Genomic DNA, 15,998 nt, shown 5'->3' with positions numbered 1-15,998 from the left:
CCCCCCCCCTCTCATGCACACACACACACACACACACACACACACACACACACACACGGGAGGGAGGGGGAGAGAGAGAGACTAAGATCAAAGCACTGTGCTAGACAGACACTGGATACAAAGATCAAAGTTTTTTCTTATACCAGGCTCTCAAAGTCTAGGTGGAGAGAAACATTCATGTATAAATAGATTGTAACAGTGTGTTATATACCTGTGAAGGGTCAGGGCTACCTACATCTGAGCCTCAACTGCCTGAGGATGCCTACCCTCTTAACTACATATTGCAAACACTCCTCTGAATCAAACACTGACACCATCTATGATGTATTTGTTTGGAAACTGAAAAAAATAAAATAACAATCTTGTGAATATGGTAAATACATCACTAGGCTGATGACTATTTTCACTTGCTCATTTAGATACATTATTCTCCTTTTGACTGGCTTGGAATGCCTTGCTACAAAGGATGCTCACTGCAGTGTTGGAAGAGCCATTCTCTTGGCAGACAGGAAGGGGGATGGGTTCATCCCTAGTCTCCCTCGCTGCTTTAGAACCCAAATTCTCTTTGCAGACTGGTACCTGGATTGCCCCTTGGCTAACAAGTGATTACAGTGTGAGGACTCACCACAACCTCAAAGATCTTTCGGGGCTTTGAACTTTAACCTGCATTTCAGGGGTTCTGAGAAGCATGCCCATGGGTGTCCTTGGGGAGTCTGAAGACTCCGGACGTTCTTCATACACTTTTGCATAAACTGGTAACTATGCTTTCCTTCCAGATGGCAAACTGTCATTTTCATTGTTTTTTTTTTTAATGGAAACAGTAAACAAACATCACCACCATTTCATCATTTTCAGCGGTGCCCTGAGGTTTCCAGAGAAGCAAATGTGACTTTCCAAAGATAGGGCAGTTTCAGTGGGGCGTGCAGCAGAGACTGCAGTGAACAGTAGCATGGAGGCTGCAGCTAAGGATTCCCTTTCCTTTACCAACCCTCCTTGGGCCCAGTACAGCATGCAGATTTTTCGTCTTCAGCTCAGGATCTGCCCCTGCTGAGTCAGCAGCCCTTGGCACACACCTGCTGGGGTGGAGTAAGGACTTTGCTGCAGCTAGAGGTTTCTGCTCTATCATGCTGCTTCAGACACTGGCTGACTTTAAGTCCTGAACTGACTGTCATTACAGCAAGAGGAAAATTGCTAACCTTTTTTGGGGGGAAGGGCAGGGATTGTGGGCTTCTAGAGACATCGTGAACCTCTGGGGTGTCTGTGGAGTAGCATTGCAATTGCATAGCTCAAATAGATCCTTGGGCTGTCCTCCCAAACATCTGACTACAGAGAGACAAATCGCTTGCATGAGCTGAGCTTCAAATGTTGAAGGTTTAAATGCCTGGATTGTTTGCGGATCAAACAATTTGGGCTGAGTTCTGTTGTTAACACCGGGTGTGAGTTAGTGGGGTAAGCACATGTACATGTACTCTCCTAGACAATTGGAAGGCAAGGTCAGGGAGCACCTGGCTTCAGTTCGGGGAGAGAGAAGGACATAGGACATCACAGACTGTGGCTGCCAGGTGACTCAGGAAACACCAGCATCACCTTGTTGCTCCTATTGCTTTTTGTCTCCAACTCTCTATCAGATTGTGCTCCGTGAGAGACTTGGTTACTCCTGAAGGTGCTGCAGGAATATGGGTCCCAAATAGACCTGAATGTGTGGTGAAGTTATCATGGCAGAAGGAAAAGGCATGGGCAGGAGTCAGCAGCCTTCAGCAGCTGGGCGCTTGACCAGTCACTGCCTTCCTACATTGTTCTTTCTTCCTTATGGTAAAAGAGGGGTATGAGAACGTTGGGTTGGATAACCCTTTCCAGTATGAGAGTGTCCCTCAGCCATTCATTCTCTTATATATTCATTCTAGCTGCTTCTTATCAAGCTGGTTTGCGATACCTTGGACTTATTTGAAGGACCAGATCATCGTAGGCTCCCACCACCCCAGGAGCTATGAGGGATGAGGTTTAGCTCCCAGACTCACCAGCAGGAATAGGGACATCTCTTGCTGTAACGACAGCAGTAAAATTGCCATTCCCGATCCAGCACTGACTCAAAGTATCGGCTCTGGAATCCGGCCACCAGTCCATTGTTGGAACAAGTCTGGTACCTGAAGAGAAGAGAACATCAGGGGAATGATAGATGCAGACCCCTTCCTCAGACCCTCCTGACACAGTGACACACTCTCTCCCTGATTCACATCTTTACAAGTTGTTCTGTTTGATGCAAAGGACAGATATGTAGAGTAGAAACTACATGCTCATCATTAAAGCTCAAATGACTCAGCAACTTTCAGTGGAAGGAAGTTTAGGAGACTTGGCGCCTGATGACTCTCCATAAATATACAGTTAGATGAACAGATATTTATGAATTTTACAAATCAGGATGCTATAAGCCGTTTTACTTGAATTTAAACTGGAAAGCTGACACAGAATGAAGATGAATTGTTGAGCTCCAAATAAACATTTCACTGTCTCCCAGCACAACACACAAAATATAGATAGATACAGTGACTCTCCAGGGGAACCTAATAGGAAGTCTAGGATCATAGTTAGCATTCTCCCTGTATATCCAGAAATCTTTCTACTGCCTTATAAGTGGGTCTCTGAACTCCCCGCTCTAGAGCCTACAGAGGTGCCAGAGACATAAAAAAAAATCCCCACAGAAAATCCACAGACCGAGTTCAAACTGTCTCCAAGGGCCCCTTTCCTGCCCTATCAGTCCTGATTCCTCCACTCTGGTCCTTCGCTAGAGGGAAGTTTTACCTTCTTCTGCCTATAGGGTTGGTCTTGGTACCAACCCCTGTCATCTTTAAGGCATCTCCCTTAGTGAAGAATAGTAAGGTTTCTTCCCTTTCGGTCCATCTCCAGCACCTCTTCCCACCCTTTCCCCTAATCACACACTTGCTGCTGGGGTGATGTTACCTTTTCCTCCTGGCTGCGGAGCTTCCTCGCCTAATGCAGGGAAAGCTTTTATAGTTTTTGATAAATTTCCACATGCTGTTTTTTGTTATTCTAACTGATTACCAGAAAAAGAGTAGGGGTTGGTTTAGCGCACAGTTCCGAGGGTGGGGAAGTCCTAGAGCCTAGTGCTGGCATGTGGTGAAGACCTACTTACTGCATCAGAACATGGTGAAGGGCATCACAGGTCATGACAGAGAAATGTGCCAGTTTGGGTCTTTCTTTCCATCATGGGGTCCTTACCTGTTTCCTATTACCTTTCAAAGGACATACGTCCAAATGTCATCTACACATGAATTCAAGGATCAAGCTTACAATATATGAACTTTAGTGAATATACTCAAATCATAGTACAAGCCCCTCCAAATCAGGTATTCAGCTACTTCCATGTCCTTCAGCTTTCTAGGTACCTGGACCATCAATCTATCCCTTCTCATGTGAAACAGGAGACAGTGGCCGATGGTACATAGTACAAAGGCTGGTAGATTAACTTTATTTTCCAAACAAAACTAAGTTTCTAGAAGATATGAAAAGAAGGTAATGAGTTCTCTATGCTGACTACTGAGGGAGACCTTGGTGAACTGTAATACTGAGGCATCTAAGTGACATGTTCTTTTTCATCTCTGGAAATTAACTCATACATCTGTCCTTTTTGTTCATTTATCATTTATGTGTACATTTATGCACATGCATATTCAAGCATACACTTTTATCCATTCAACCATTTAACAATTTATTACTGCTCCATTTTAACCAGTGTATACTGTGATGAGAAAGAAATTGATAGGTAGGTAGGATGTTTGCTCAACCATGTTTCTCAGGAATGGCAAGAAGTTCAGGGTAGAGAACTCAGCTCTATGAGATCAATAATGAAACCCAATATGTAAATTGAGACAGATGGCTTTTGATTATCTAGCCCTTTATACCTCAAGACTGTAGTCACTATGGCCTTCTACGTGTGCCATGGATTACTGTTGTCATAGTGTGATAGAAAAGCAACATTGTGTGTCTTCTAGGTGGCTCTAGCCATCTCAATTTCTTATTAGTATAGGTATATGGGTATGAGGAAACCAATATAAGCTCTAAGAGTCATGGTCCAACCCTAAGGTCTTCAAAGAGAGAAGACAGAGCAAACTGGCACTCTATGTGATTTCCTGTTTTGTCATCATTAAGCAACCACCTTCCTCCATAACAGGACCTTTTACTCCCCATCTGAGGTGTGGTTTTATCCACCACTGTGTTTTGTGTACTCTGATCCCTACACGGAAGAGTTCCCACAGTGGTAGGTTTTAAAAATTTGCCTTGTCTCTTTGCTGACAACCAGCCCATCACCTTGTGAGAAGCGTGCCACCTCAGATAAAGCTTCCCTGTGAAGAAAAATTGCACCCTACATGCCTCTAGCCCCCAGAACATTTGGAGAATGGTAGCCAAACAATGGTGCTCCTCCCCAACTTCAGTAAATGGTCTTCATAGTTTGGGAGTGCAGACCTGTTGTGAGTTTGATGGTGTGAAATTGTTTCTTCCAGAACTGGACCTTGGTCAGGGTATGTACTCACAATGTGAAGATGGGCATGACAGAGAGAACCATTAGCTCTGCTTCTGGACTAGTGCTCCACTGTTAGCTGAGCCATGTGGATCAGTTGTCAAGCCATCTAATGACCTAGATTTTCCCTCTGTAAAATGGGCATAATCGTAGCATATACTTGTACTTCTCTGAAAACCAAATAAGACAATGCACAGAAAATTCCGAGGATGCTGGGGTTTGAATGCTTTGTAAATCACTTAGTGTTCTGCTTTGGTATAATCTACACAGTGAGTTGGAGTCTACTTTGTGAGAGCTGCTCCCTTGCAGAGTGTTCATGAAGCATCACACACATTCTCTGAGTTGTTGTGCCCCTAAAATGGAGCTCACTGAGATTGGATGCCTTGGCCACTCTATACAGTCCTTTGGGAAAAGGTCATTTAATTTTTATTTTGTATCCCTCGTAATGACTGAGGTTTGATGGAGGAAGGTCAGGTAGTTGGTTAAGTAATAAAGAAACTGCTTGGCCTCATAGGTTAAAACATAGGTGGGAGGAGTAAACAGAACAGAATGCTGGGAGGAAGAGGAAGTGAGCTCAGACTCGACAGCTCTGCTCTCTGGAGCAGAGACACCATGTTCTGCTCTCCTGGGCAGATGCGATGAAGCTCCGACCCAGGATGGACGTAGGCTAGAATCTTCCCAGTAAGCGCACCTTGGGGTGCTACACACCTGATTGGAAATGGGCTAGTCCAGGTGCGAGAGTTAGCCGAGAAGAGGCTAGATATAATGGGCCAAGCAGTGTTTAAAAGAATACAGTGTCCGTGTAATTATTTCGGGGCATAAGCTAGTCAGGCGGCCGGGGTGCTGGGGATGTGGCCCTGCCGCTCTTATTACTACAGAGGTTTGTCCAGTAAATGTTTGACCAGCTATCTCCTGATATCAGGGGCAGACTTAACTCCTAAGGGATTATCATTTGAGTCTTTAAAAGGCTCTGAAACGCCCTCTAAGTAGTTTCTATGGAAATTGGAGCAATGGTTCATTTGTCTGTTTCTACCTTCTGTTTCAGGAACAGCCTTGTTGGGGAATGAAGGTGCAAAATGGGTATGATTTTATGTAATTCTCTCATACACTGCTTATACTCTCAGTCACCTTTCCAATCACTTTTTTTTTTTTTTTTTTTTTTTTTTTTTTTTTTTTTTTTTTTTTTTTTTTTTGGTTTTTCGAGACAGGGTTTCTCTGTGGTTTTGGAGCCTGTCCAGGGAATAGCTCTTGTAGACCAGGCTGGTCTCGAACTCACAGAGATCCACCTGCCTCTGCCTCTGCCTCTGCCTCCCGAGTACTGGGATTAAAGGCATGCGCCACCACTGCCCAGCTTCCAATCACTTCTTATAAAACAAAGCTTATGTCAACACTGGGCACAGCTGCAGAATTGCAGGCCCGGGGACAAGGCAGGCGAGAAGAGGTGAAGGCAACTGACAAGGCTGAGAGAGGGAGCTGGAAGGTTCTGTATTGTTCGACATATTCCACCTCAAGCAAGAAAAAGAAACAGCGGACAATGGCATGGCGAGACTCTGGTGCCCTTCTCTGTGCAGACTTTTTGCTTTTGAATGGTCTGCAGAATACAGCATCAGCTCCGAGGCTCAGCTTTCCTGCTGAGTTGTGACATTGACCCCAAGTCCTCAGCAGACTCTAAGGAAATGCTCCCCTGGCACACAAGGGTCTGCTATCCTACTTCAGAAACCATCCTCTCATTCTTTTTCAGGATCCCTTTGAGAATCAATTTCAGCTTCAAAAACAAAAGCAATATCAGTTGTGCTCTGCCTGAGACTGAAAATTTTCTGGAAGGGAAGCCATGAGGTTATTACTCTTTCTGTAACAGCGACGTTTACAGACATGTTTGTAGGAAAATGGCCTTTCTGAAAATGATTTATCTCAAAACTATCACCTTAGTAGCAAAGACAGAATATTTTCCCTTGTGTCTGCAATGGTAAAACAGAAATTATGGAATCTCCAGGTGGGGAGTCTCTTTCCCACTTAACCTGAACATGCTCTATTGTTATTGAACGTCATTTCCGTCACAGTGAGGACTCAGTGAAGTGCACCTGAGTGAGTGTGGTCAAGCTAGTAGCTAAGTAGAAAAGGATCTATAGCTTGAGCTTGTTTTATACCAACACTTTCAGGCATGCTCCTTCCGAGGGCATACAAAACAAGCCAACACAGCAGTTATTGTCCTTCTGCTTCTGTCAGTACCTCAGCCGGACTTTCTGTTATTATCCAGTCTGGGATGGTCAGAGAGGAAGAACAACAGAAGTCAGAAGTGGGAGGTGGGAGGACATCTTTTCTTTGCTGTTTTGTAAGTTCTCTCTGGAGTTTTTGTTTCTCCTTTGGTCTCTGCTAGCCCTATTCAAAAGCGTAGAAAGCCCAGTATCTCAATGCATTGGAAATGGGATTAATTTGAATATATGTTGGTCAGTGCTGCTCAAAATACTTTTAAATTGGATAGTCCGGTCATGTCTGTCTTGCCCCACTTCATCAATACGCATGTATTTTATGGGCTGTTAACATTCTCCAGCCCCATGGTCCGGATGGACTAAGAGCAGTAGACACCCTGCACTGTAGGGACCAGGTGATACCGCCTTCTCATTTTCCCAAATCTCTTTCCATTCCTCAAAGTGGATAATTATAACACAGAACCAAGCTTTAAATTTTAATTTTGTTTTTCCTGGAATAGTTCTTTGGTTATCACTTGCTGTTTAAAACACAGTCCACAGAACTTTGGAGCATCCATTAAATCTTTCAAAAAGTGTTCATTAAAAGTCTGCTCTGTACATAGTCTGCTTTCCTTCTTAGAGCACTGGTATTGACGGGCAGATGCTCTGATGGCGGAGACAGTGCAAACAAGAAGCAGAGTTGGTCCAAGGATGGAAGAGCAGAGAAATGGGAAACTGAACAGGGGTGGCAAGGTCATGACATGGTAAAGTTATGATAAGGTATGGGTACGGATAAAAACCTAGGAGGCTGGAGAGATGGCTCGGTGATTAAGAGCACTGACTGTTCTTCCAGACGACCTGGGTTCAATTCCCAGCACCTACATGATGACTTATTACTATCTGTAACTCCATACATGCCTGTGAAACACCAATCAATGCACATAAAAAAATAAAAATAAAATAAATTATTAAAAAACTTAGATGGAGGATAAAGCTGCTTAATACTAAAAACTTTGGCTTTCTGGATTTTCTTAACCTATAATCCTTGGGGCCTCCTTGGGAAATGGTTAGAGCTGAACCCCCTCAAGGAGACATGCACAGCCTCAGAGAGAGCATACCAGAGAGTAAGGCAGTTCCAGCCTCCGTTCCCTAGTCAGGGTCACACTTGTGATTCAGACGGGTGTTTTCTTTCCTTGTGATGTATTAATGCAACCATCGCACGTTTCATTTAAAATCATCTTCATCCAACCGCCTCCCAGTGTAGCAATGCTTTTTGAAGGCAAATACCATACCCCTCATCATCAATGATGGGGCTGTGGTCTTTGTAAATAATGCCCAGCTGTATATAGTCTGCTCTTCCTGCTGTTCCTGGATATGAGTTCTGCTTCCTGACTCCATGTTTAAGGCCTGCTAGACTGTCTACTGGGTATGAAGCCGAAATAACCTGTCAGATGGAATGATCCATTATAGAAAAGCAGTCAGAAGAGACTACTCAAAGGGCCTCTGAAGAGATCCATGTTATTTCATGAGATGTCCTTATATCCTGAAAGTTTCTGTGCAAGAACAGTAAATGGAATTAGCTGTGGGGGTTCACGATCGGCAGTTATTAGAATACTTCTTAACCTGTTAGTCAAATGCCCCCTCAATAGCTATTACACTGTGATGAACAGTCAAGATGCTTAAAGCTGCGCATTTACTATTCCTAGAGTCTAACTGAATTACACACTCCAAAAGCCACGTGTCCTGCCACCCCTGCTTTGTAGCTTACCAACTGTGTGTGATTTGTCTTAGTGAGTCTCAGTTTCCACTGAGTGTTCCCAATACTGTTGTGGAGACCAAACAAGACTGGACTGTGAGTAATTCAAGGACACGGATTTATGCTACTAATCTTCATATTCTCACAGTCCAGCAAAGTTTATAATAACAACCACTAAATGGGCAAACAAATGCCCAAATGGTAAAGGCTGTAAGCTCCAACACCACGCAAATTAGGGCATGGGTCATCCAACTTTTGCTTAGTGTGATGACGTCATTGGCTTTTCAGTTGCTTGACTCTGAGCTTTCATTTCTACTTGGTGGCGTAAGGAGATGGTTCTACATTCTCTTCACACCCCTTCTAGTCTTGGGATTCTTGGGTACTGTTACATTCTGTTGAACTTTGAATTTCCCATCAAACAAGTCAAGCCTGAATTCTTAGTTTTTAGCTTTTCACTTTGAAATAAGCTTAGGTTTAAAGATAAGATTCATGTCTGTCCTTCAACAAGCTTCTCCAGAGTAACCTCACATAACTCGAGCATGTTTCTAAATACTGAGATATAATATTAACCGAACCCTAAACTCTAGAAATTACTATGATTTCATCAGTTTTCCCATTAATGTCATTTTATTGACCTAAGAGTCAAGCCACAATATTATGTAACACTTAGTCCTTATGCCTTTGAAACAAAGAGTTTACTATGAAATGTTTTAGTTTACTGAAACAAAATTATAGGAGAATATAAATCTAATAATGAGTCATCTTGTGAAAAGAGTGCGTGTCAACCATGCTCTATACATGCTTTAGAGATTCTTGGGCCCTTAAAAGACCACCCTGCATGTTAGTGGATACAGAAAGCCAAAACAAAATGCTGGATGCTGCCTTTTAAATTTGGAAATACCAGAAATCAAAGACATAAGCAAAATGGTTTGCCCCAGAGAAAATCTTCATTGAGGGTGGTGGAGGTACTGTCTGGGATTCAGGCTGCCTCAAGCACCAACTAGAATGATTTGATCTTTCAGTGTGTATTAATTGGGGGCCTGCTATGTGATAGCATTATTCTAGGTACTGGGAACACAGAAGGGAAAAGACAAAATTTCTAAGTTTCCAAAACTTATATTTAATGAGGGAAAGAAATAATAAGGAAATACAGGTCTAGCAGTAAGTATATTCAGGAAACAGAACATACTGAGGGTGTAGAGGATGAAGGACATTGGTTTAATGGAAGTGAGCGCTGTGCATTTGAACACATCAGCACCATGAGCTGGAATGATTGCTCAGCTCTGTGCAGCATAGCACACTGCAGATTGTGGAAACCAAAGTTCCTGACTTACACCGATGCTGACATAGCCCTGTGGAATAGTTGTCTCTCCTTCTCCTTTCACTTATGTGGATTTATCATTGATTAATTAATTTGAAAATTCAGCTCTAATAAAACAGATGCTTTAAAAATGTCCCTGCAGATTCTCTGAAGCACGGGGAGCAGAAATGGCACACTATAATACAACACTCTTCCTCCACATACAGACTTCACATAAACCTGGAATAAGTGCCCAGAATAAGTTTTGTCAAATTCCATAGCCACTAAATTGCTATTGACTGCCCTTATGCAGGATGTTAAAGCTCTAGATGTTTGTTTTCGATGCAGATTAGTTTTGGATTCCCTTCTTCTTCTCCTAGAAGCATCATGCCTTTTACTTCTCCTCTCACCCTCACAGAAGGAATTGCGGGGTGTGGAGAATCCTAGCTCAGAGGACCTTTCACCCTTGGACAACTCAGGTTCACTACAGCTTCCAGTTTCATCGCGCTCCACATGAGACTTCGCCATCCTATACTATACACCATCCAAAGTCAAAGGAACCCCCTGAGAACCCCCTGATACCCCCACCTCCAGGTAAACATAGTCATGGAGGACGAGGTAAGGCCGCCTGGAAATTTCACTGGTAGAAACAGACACCCTGTTTTGGAATGCCCTATTTGAAGCAGCGGCTTTCCAAATAGACGCCATAAGTAGCCGCACTCAGCTCTGAGAGCAGCGCCCTGTAAAGATGGCTTCCCATTAGCAAGTTCTCTTCAGCAGATCCTGTGTCTTGTCAAGTTTGTGTTTATCCCTCTTAAAATAAAAATAAACCTGAAAGCTAATTTACTTACACAAGACAGCCAAATTGCAGAAAACTCACTGACACCGCCTCCCCAGAACAGAGTAACAGCCTGCAGCCAGCAGGGGGTGGGGGTGGGGCGACGCGTAATTGCTCCCCAGCCTGTGAACAATTTCTTTCCTTCCAAATTTTTCACTGAGACTGGAGTCTGATCATAAAGTCATGATCGTCTAGGAGAAAGTGCCTGGGGCGTAGTTGGTACCAGTTCTGGGGCATCTGGAACATGTGGTGGAGAAACTGTTTGCACTGTCCTGACTTTCTAGCCCTGTGATTGGTGGAGATGGGGAGAAGGAGACACGGAGAGTGGAAGGAGAAAAGCGGAGAGCTTAGAGTCCAAACATCAAAAACGCACAGGAAGGGGAGGGGAGAGGCACTGTCAACTTCACACTGGTCCCCCATAGACAAAACCAACCAACCAAACAAAATCAGTTCTTTTCTTTGTTTGTTTGTTTTTGCCTCTCTTCAAATAGTTTGGGAGGTCATGGTAAAGCAACCGCAAATGGCCACGTTTCAGACTAGACAGCATTTAGCTTCTCTCCTTAGCTGGGTGAACACAGAGATGAAGGGAATGAAAACACAAGCCAAGCACACTCAGAAGTGAGCAGCTGCTTGGTGGAACCTGTCTGGGGGTTCATCCTTGGAAGGAGGCAGCAGAGAGACACCTGAGGGGCTAAATTCACACTGCTTTTTGTCATTAGCACCAGAACCCAAACCCCAGCCCTGCCTTAGAGCAGGTTTCTCCTGTTTTGGGTTGAGCAATATTCACTAAGCACTGTTCTTCTGTGCTCTAACAACCGGGTTAGAAAGAGGATCCATTTACACGATGGTCCCCTGGGGTGGGTGACTTGGACAGACATTTGCAACTAGGTCATTTGCACCCTTGAAGCCAAGCAATGAGCCGGGCTGCTAAGAGACACTGGTATCTGTCCTCAAGACAAGCTTGGTCTCTGAGGCATTTCTGTGTCTAAAGGAATTTTGGATCATTAAAGCTGTTTGTCAGAGACAGAGAGGCTACGTGGGGATGGCCTAACAAAGCCTGTCCAGGTGGCCTTGGTCTGCACCTGTTCCTCTAATTGCTGTCTCTTTGAGCTGGCAGGTCCTCTCCTCAAGAGCTGAAACAAACTGACACCTTCCTCACCAGGGCTGGGCCTCTGCTGGGGTCTTGGAGATCCCACCTTCTCCCAGGATGACAAACCAGCTTGCCTGTGCTTCTGGGCCCCAGGCTCTGCTGACAAGAATCCACCTGAGGTGGAGGCAGCAGGCTCAGGATATGTTCTTTAAAGCCGAGACTTCCTGGATCCAAGGCTTGTCTTTCTAGCTGAGGAAAACCACCTTATCTCTCGACCAGAGTTTGGATACCCACAGCATGGTTTATAGGCTCATTTTAAGCATTAAATGAGATAATTGTGTTACGTTTGGTATGATGAGTGGTTGAAGCTCTCAATAAATGAGACTTTTTACAGACGCCCCCTTCTGTCCAGCTGCTTCACTAACCTGAGCCCTTTTCTTCAGGAAGGGTGGTGGAATTGTCACTACTAAGGTTTTACATTGACCCCTTCCAGTCCTCCACTCCACCAGTGCCTTGCAGGAGCCCTGCTCACGGTTGTCTTGCTGGGCAGACAGCATATATGGCAGCCTTCAGGCTACCTCTTCCCTCAGCCTGACTCTCTCGGGGTCAGACTCCACCCTCTCCCCAAGCCCTAAAGTTAGGGCTGTATTCAGACAGCTGTGAGTGACTGGTCTAGCCAACACTGGCTGTTGAGACCAGTTTCTCATCAAATACCAGGGCTGGGACTGTCACACGAGAAGCACAAGCTGGGACCGATTCTCTTCCATTGATTAGGACCTAATCCTCCTTGATTAGGGTAAAGGGCAGATGGCAGGAGAGCACCTCTAAAAAACCTTTGGATTTTTGATCCTCCTGCACGTACTGGCTTTGAGGGAGCCTAGGCAGTTTGGATGCTCACCTTACTAGACCTGGATGAAGGTAGGCGGCCCTTGGACTTCCCACAGGTCAGGGAACCCTGATTGCTCTTCGAGCTGATGAGGGAGGGGACTTGATCGGGGGAGGGGGAGGGAAATGGGAGGCGGTGGAGGGGAGGAGGCAGAAATCTTTAATAAATAAATTAATTAATTAAAAATTTAAAAAAAAACTTTGGAAAACTGTATCCTGGCAATAGAGGCCACTTTAAATTGCGAGAGGAGGGGAGAGAATAGGAGGAGAAGGCTAGAGACACACAAAGAAATCTTAGTACTAAAACTTCACAGCTCTCTGTCCACAAAGCAACAGAGAGCTGTTTGACTTTACTCCCCTCTGCTTCTATGTCTCGGACCCTTCTGCCCAATCACTTGCTCTGAATCAATATTTAAGACTCTTATGTGCTGAGGAACCAGCTGTTTTTTTTCTTGACTCTTCTGGAGTAAATGTTTTTTGGAAAACAATAAACCATTACCAAACGGAAACATCATTCCAATATCACAGCAACGCTCACTTACTATAAGTTCCTTAAGAAATTTCAATTTTTTTCGGTTCGATAAATATTCTACAGACACACGCCTGACCCACAGGCCACACTAAGCCCAGGGATGGCCTTTGAAGGAGTATAACCACAGAGGAGTCCATCTTCCATGGACATATCCCGCTCTGGTTTTTCACCCCACAATGTCATCTACGTTGTACCAACCCTGCCCACGAGAGCACGCAACAGTAAGTTTAGGCTATGCCCAGGCATAGAGCAATGCTAACCCTCAAGGACCAAATTTCTCCCTGGAGGACAAGCACTAACATCCTATCCCAAGTGCACTGGCTGCTCCTTACCATTCCATGCCAGCTCTGTTGATCTCCTCCCACCAGCACTCCGTGGGCTCCCCGAGGCTTTGGGGTGTGGGCATGCAGGCATAGTTCCATTGTCGGTCAGAGCCTTCCTTCTTGCTAAAGATGCTCCTCACAGCTACCACCACTTGGCCGTGGGGGCACTGGTAGCTGAAGCCTTGCCGGTTCAGATTCACCCAGCCATCATCACTATAGTCGTGGTACTGCTGGTATGGGTACCCGTAGTCCCCGTACTGGCCCCAGGCTGTGGTTACCAGAGGCAGAAGCACCCACAGAAGAGTGAGGTCCATGCCGCCCGACTTTTGGCAAAAAAAAAAGTCACCCTAAGCTGTCGGGGCTGACTTTTATACAGCCGCAGCTGACATGTGGCTTCCAGATGTGTGCGAACTGCATCCAACTGCAGTGTGTCACTGCTCAAGCGAAAGCTTTTCCACACTGAGAAATTGGCCTCACTTGCGTCCAGCTCGTTTTAAGGTGGAATTCTAGGAATATGCGAGAAACATGTAAATCAAGAAAACTCCCTGGAGAATCACCTCACAAGCGGATCCAGGCCAGCTGCTCCAGTCTTCTCAGAAACACCTAGGAAGGACCATCTTGGCAGTGTGTATCCCCTTCCATCCCACTCCCCTCCTCACTAGCCAGCCTGTCTGATCTCCAGCATAGCCGTCAAAATACAAACAATGTCAAGTTAAGGACACAACTGTTTTGATTCCTGCAAACCTGTGTGCCTGGTTTCCTTCAAGTTCTTAGCTGAAGGTCTTTGAATTTGAGGTAGAAGCAGTTATATCAGTTTTCAGGTCTGTGGTTAGAAGTCCTAACTTTATGCTGGAAAGGTTGTGGGGTAAAGGGAACACGTCTGCATTGCTGGTGGGAATGCAAGCTGGTACAGCCCCTTTGGATGTCAGTGTGGCGAGTTCTCAGAAAATTAGGAATCAACCTTCCTCAAGACCCAGAAATACCACTTTGGGGTGTATATCCAAAGGATGCTCAATCGTGCCACAAGGACATGTGCTCAACTATGTTCATAGAAGATTTGTTTGTTATAGCCAGAACCTGGAAATAACCTAAATGCCCCTTGAGTAAATTGGGAGCATGGGACCCATACCTACACCGTCTCTCTCTCTCTCTCTCTCTCTCTCTCTCTCTCTCTCTCTGTCTCTGTCTGTCTCTGTCTCTCTGTCTCTCTCTCTCCCTCTCTCTGTCTCTCTCATTAGGATATAAATAAGAACGTAAAAAATAAAAAAACAATAATAAAATAAAGTTAAATAAAATAAAAACAAGCAAACCAGAATAGGACAAAACAGACAAACAAACATAAGAAAAAGAGCTGAAGAAGAAGCTCAAGAAACACACACATTCCCACAAGAGAAATCTCAGGTGGCCGTCTCTTAGCTGCACGGCAGGGCCCACTGCTCACATAGCTTTCATTGCACATTGTGCAATCACAGTTGTTGACCAATGATATCTGAAACTCCAAAAATCTTAAAATATAGTTCTTCCCTAGACAGGAAGGATTGTAGCCTTGCAGGGGACCCAGGTGCTATACCGAAACACAAGTTTCCAAATGGTTTGTGTCTACACTCATCCAGGAGAAGACTGAGTCTCCCTCTCTCTGCAGCCATTAATTGCCTGTAGGTCTTCATCTAGGGGCGGGGACCTTGTGAGACATCCGCCATTCACGCTGGCATTTCACCTGGTCTTACCCATTGTGCAGGTCTTGTTTAGGTGACAGTATTGTTGAGATTTCATGGGTGCAGCTTCCCCATCAAATACAGAAATCACTGTCTCACAGCAGATGTCTTAGTTTTCTTGTCCTTGGAATCTTTTCACTCCCTCTTCCATGAAGCTCCCTGAGCCTTCAGTGTAAGGGTTGTGTTATAAGTGTGTCAGTTGTGTTATAAGTGTGTCACATCCAACTGTTCTCTGTATCTGGTCCAGTTGTGGATTTTTATAATGGTCTGCCTGCTTCGTTTAGGTGTGTGTGTGTGTGAGGGCTATACTTAACAACTATTTCTCAAAAGAGATGCACGGCCCAGAAAATATCATGCTATACATCTCACACTGTTCTAGCTATAGAACATTTATTGATGACATTCATGCTAGACTGAAGATAAGGGAGCCTTAAATGAGAAAGGAAAATATGCATGAGAATAAACACACACACACACACATACACACAAAGTATACCAAGTATTAACTTGCTCTCATTCATGGTTACTAATTAAAGGGAAGGAGTGAGTACATTAGCCTTGATTTTATTCTCAGTCCATTTTCTTTATACTTCTATGTGTAACTGACCAGTGCTGGCACCTGATGCCACGTTAGCTTCGAATGGCCTCTCTGACTTCTAATGTACCGTCACAATGCTCCTAAGTCCTGCCGGCGCTTAGGAATTACTTGAGAAGATTTTGAAAACTGCTGTGGTCTGAGTCATTCTTAGGCCAATAGGATTAGAAGCTCATGAGCAAGACCCAGTGGACCCCGTCCTTTAAGGCCCCCCACATGGCTCTCCTGTGCAGCCAGG

At 44.6% G+C, this 15,998-nt stretch overlaps 1 protein-coding gene across 1 annotated transcript in view; it reads right to left on the bottom strand.

Annotated features, from left to right (window-relative positions):
* The window catches only part of Dpt (dermatopontin), a 28,171-nt gene extending 14,280 nt beyond the window's left edge, over positions 1 to 13,891 (bottom strand). Inside the window, exons 1-2 of the mRNA XM_005364001.2 lie at positions 13,460 to 13,891; positions 2,019 to 2,144 (exon numbers count right to left, since the gene is read on the bottom strand). Of these exons, the coding sequence (XP_005364058.1) occupies positions 2,019 to 2,144; positions 13,460 to 13,764 (431 nt within the window). The 5' untranslated portion in view covers positions 13,765 to 13,891. The remainder of the gene's footprint in view (positions 1 to 2,018; positions 2,145 to 13,459) is intronic.
* Positions 13,892 to 15,998: the final 2,107 nt, after the last annotated feature.

The sequence above is a fragment of the Microtus ochrogaster genome (genome assembly GCF_000317375.1).
Source record: "Microtus ochrogaster isolate Prairie Vole_2 chromosome 6 unlocalized genomic scaffold, MicOch1.0 chr6_random_2, whole genome shotgun sequence".
NCBI lineage: Eukaryota > Metazoa > Chordata > Mammalia > Rodentia > Cricetidae > Microtus > Microtus ochrogaster.
Note: the sequence above shows the minus strand (reverse complement) of the source record. Positions and strands in the feature narration are given on the sequence as shown.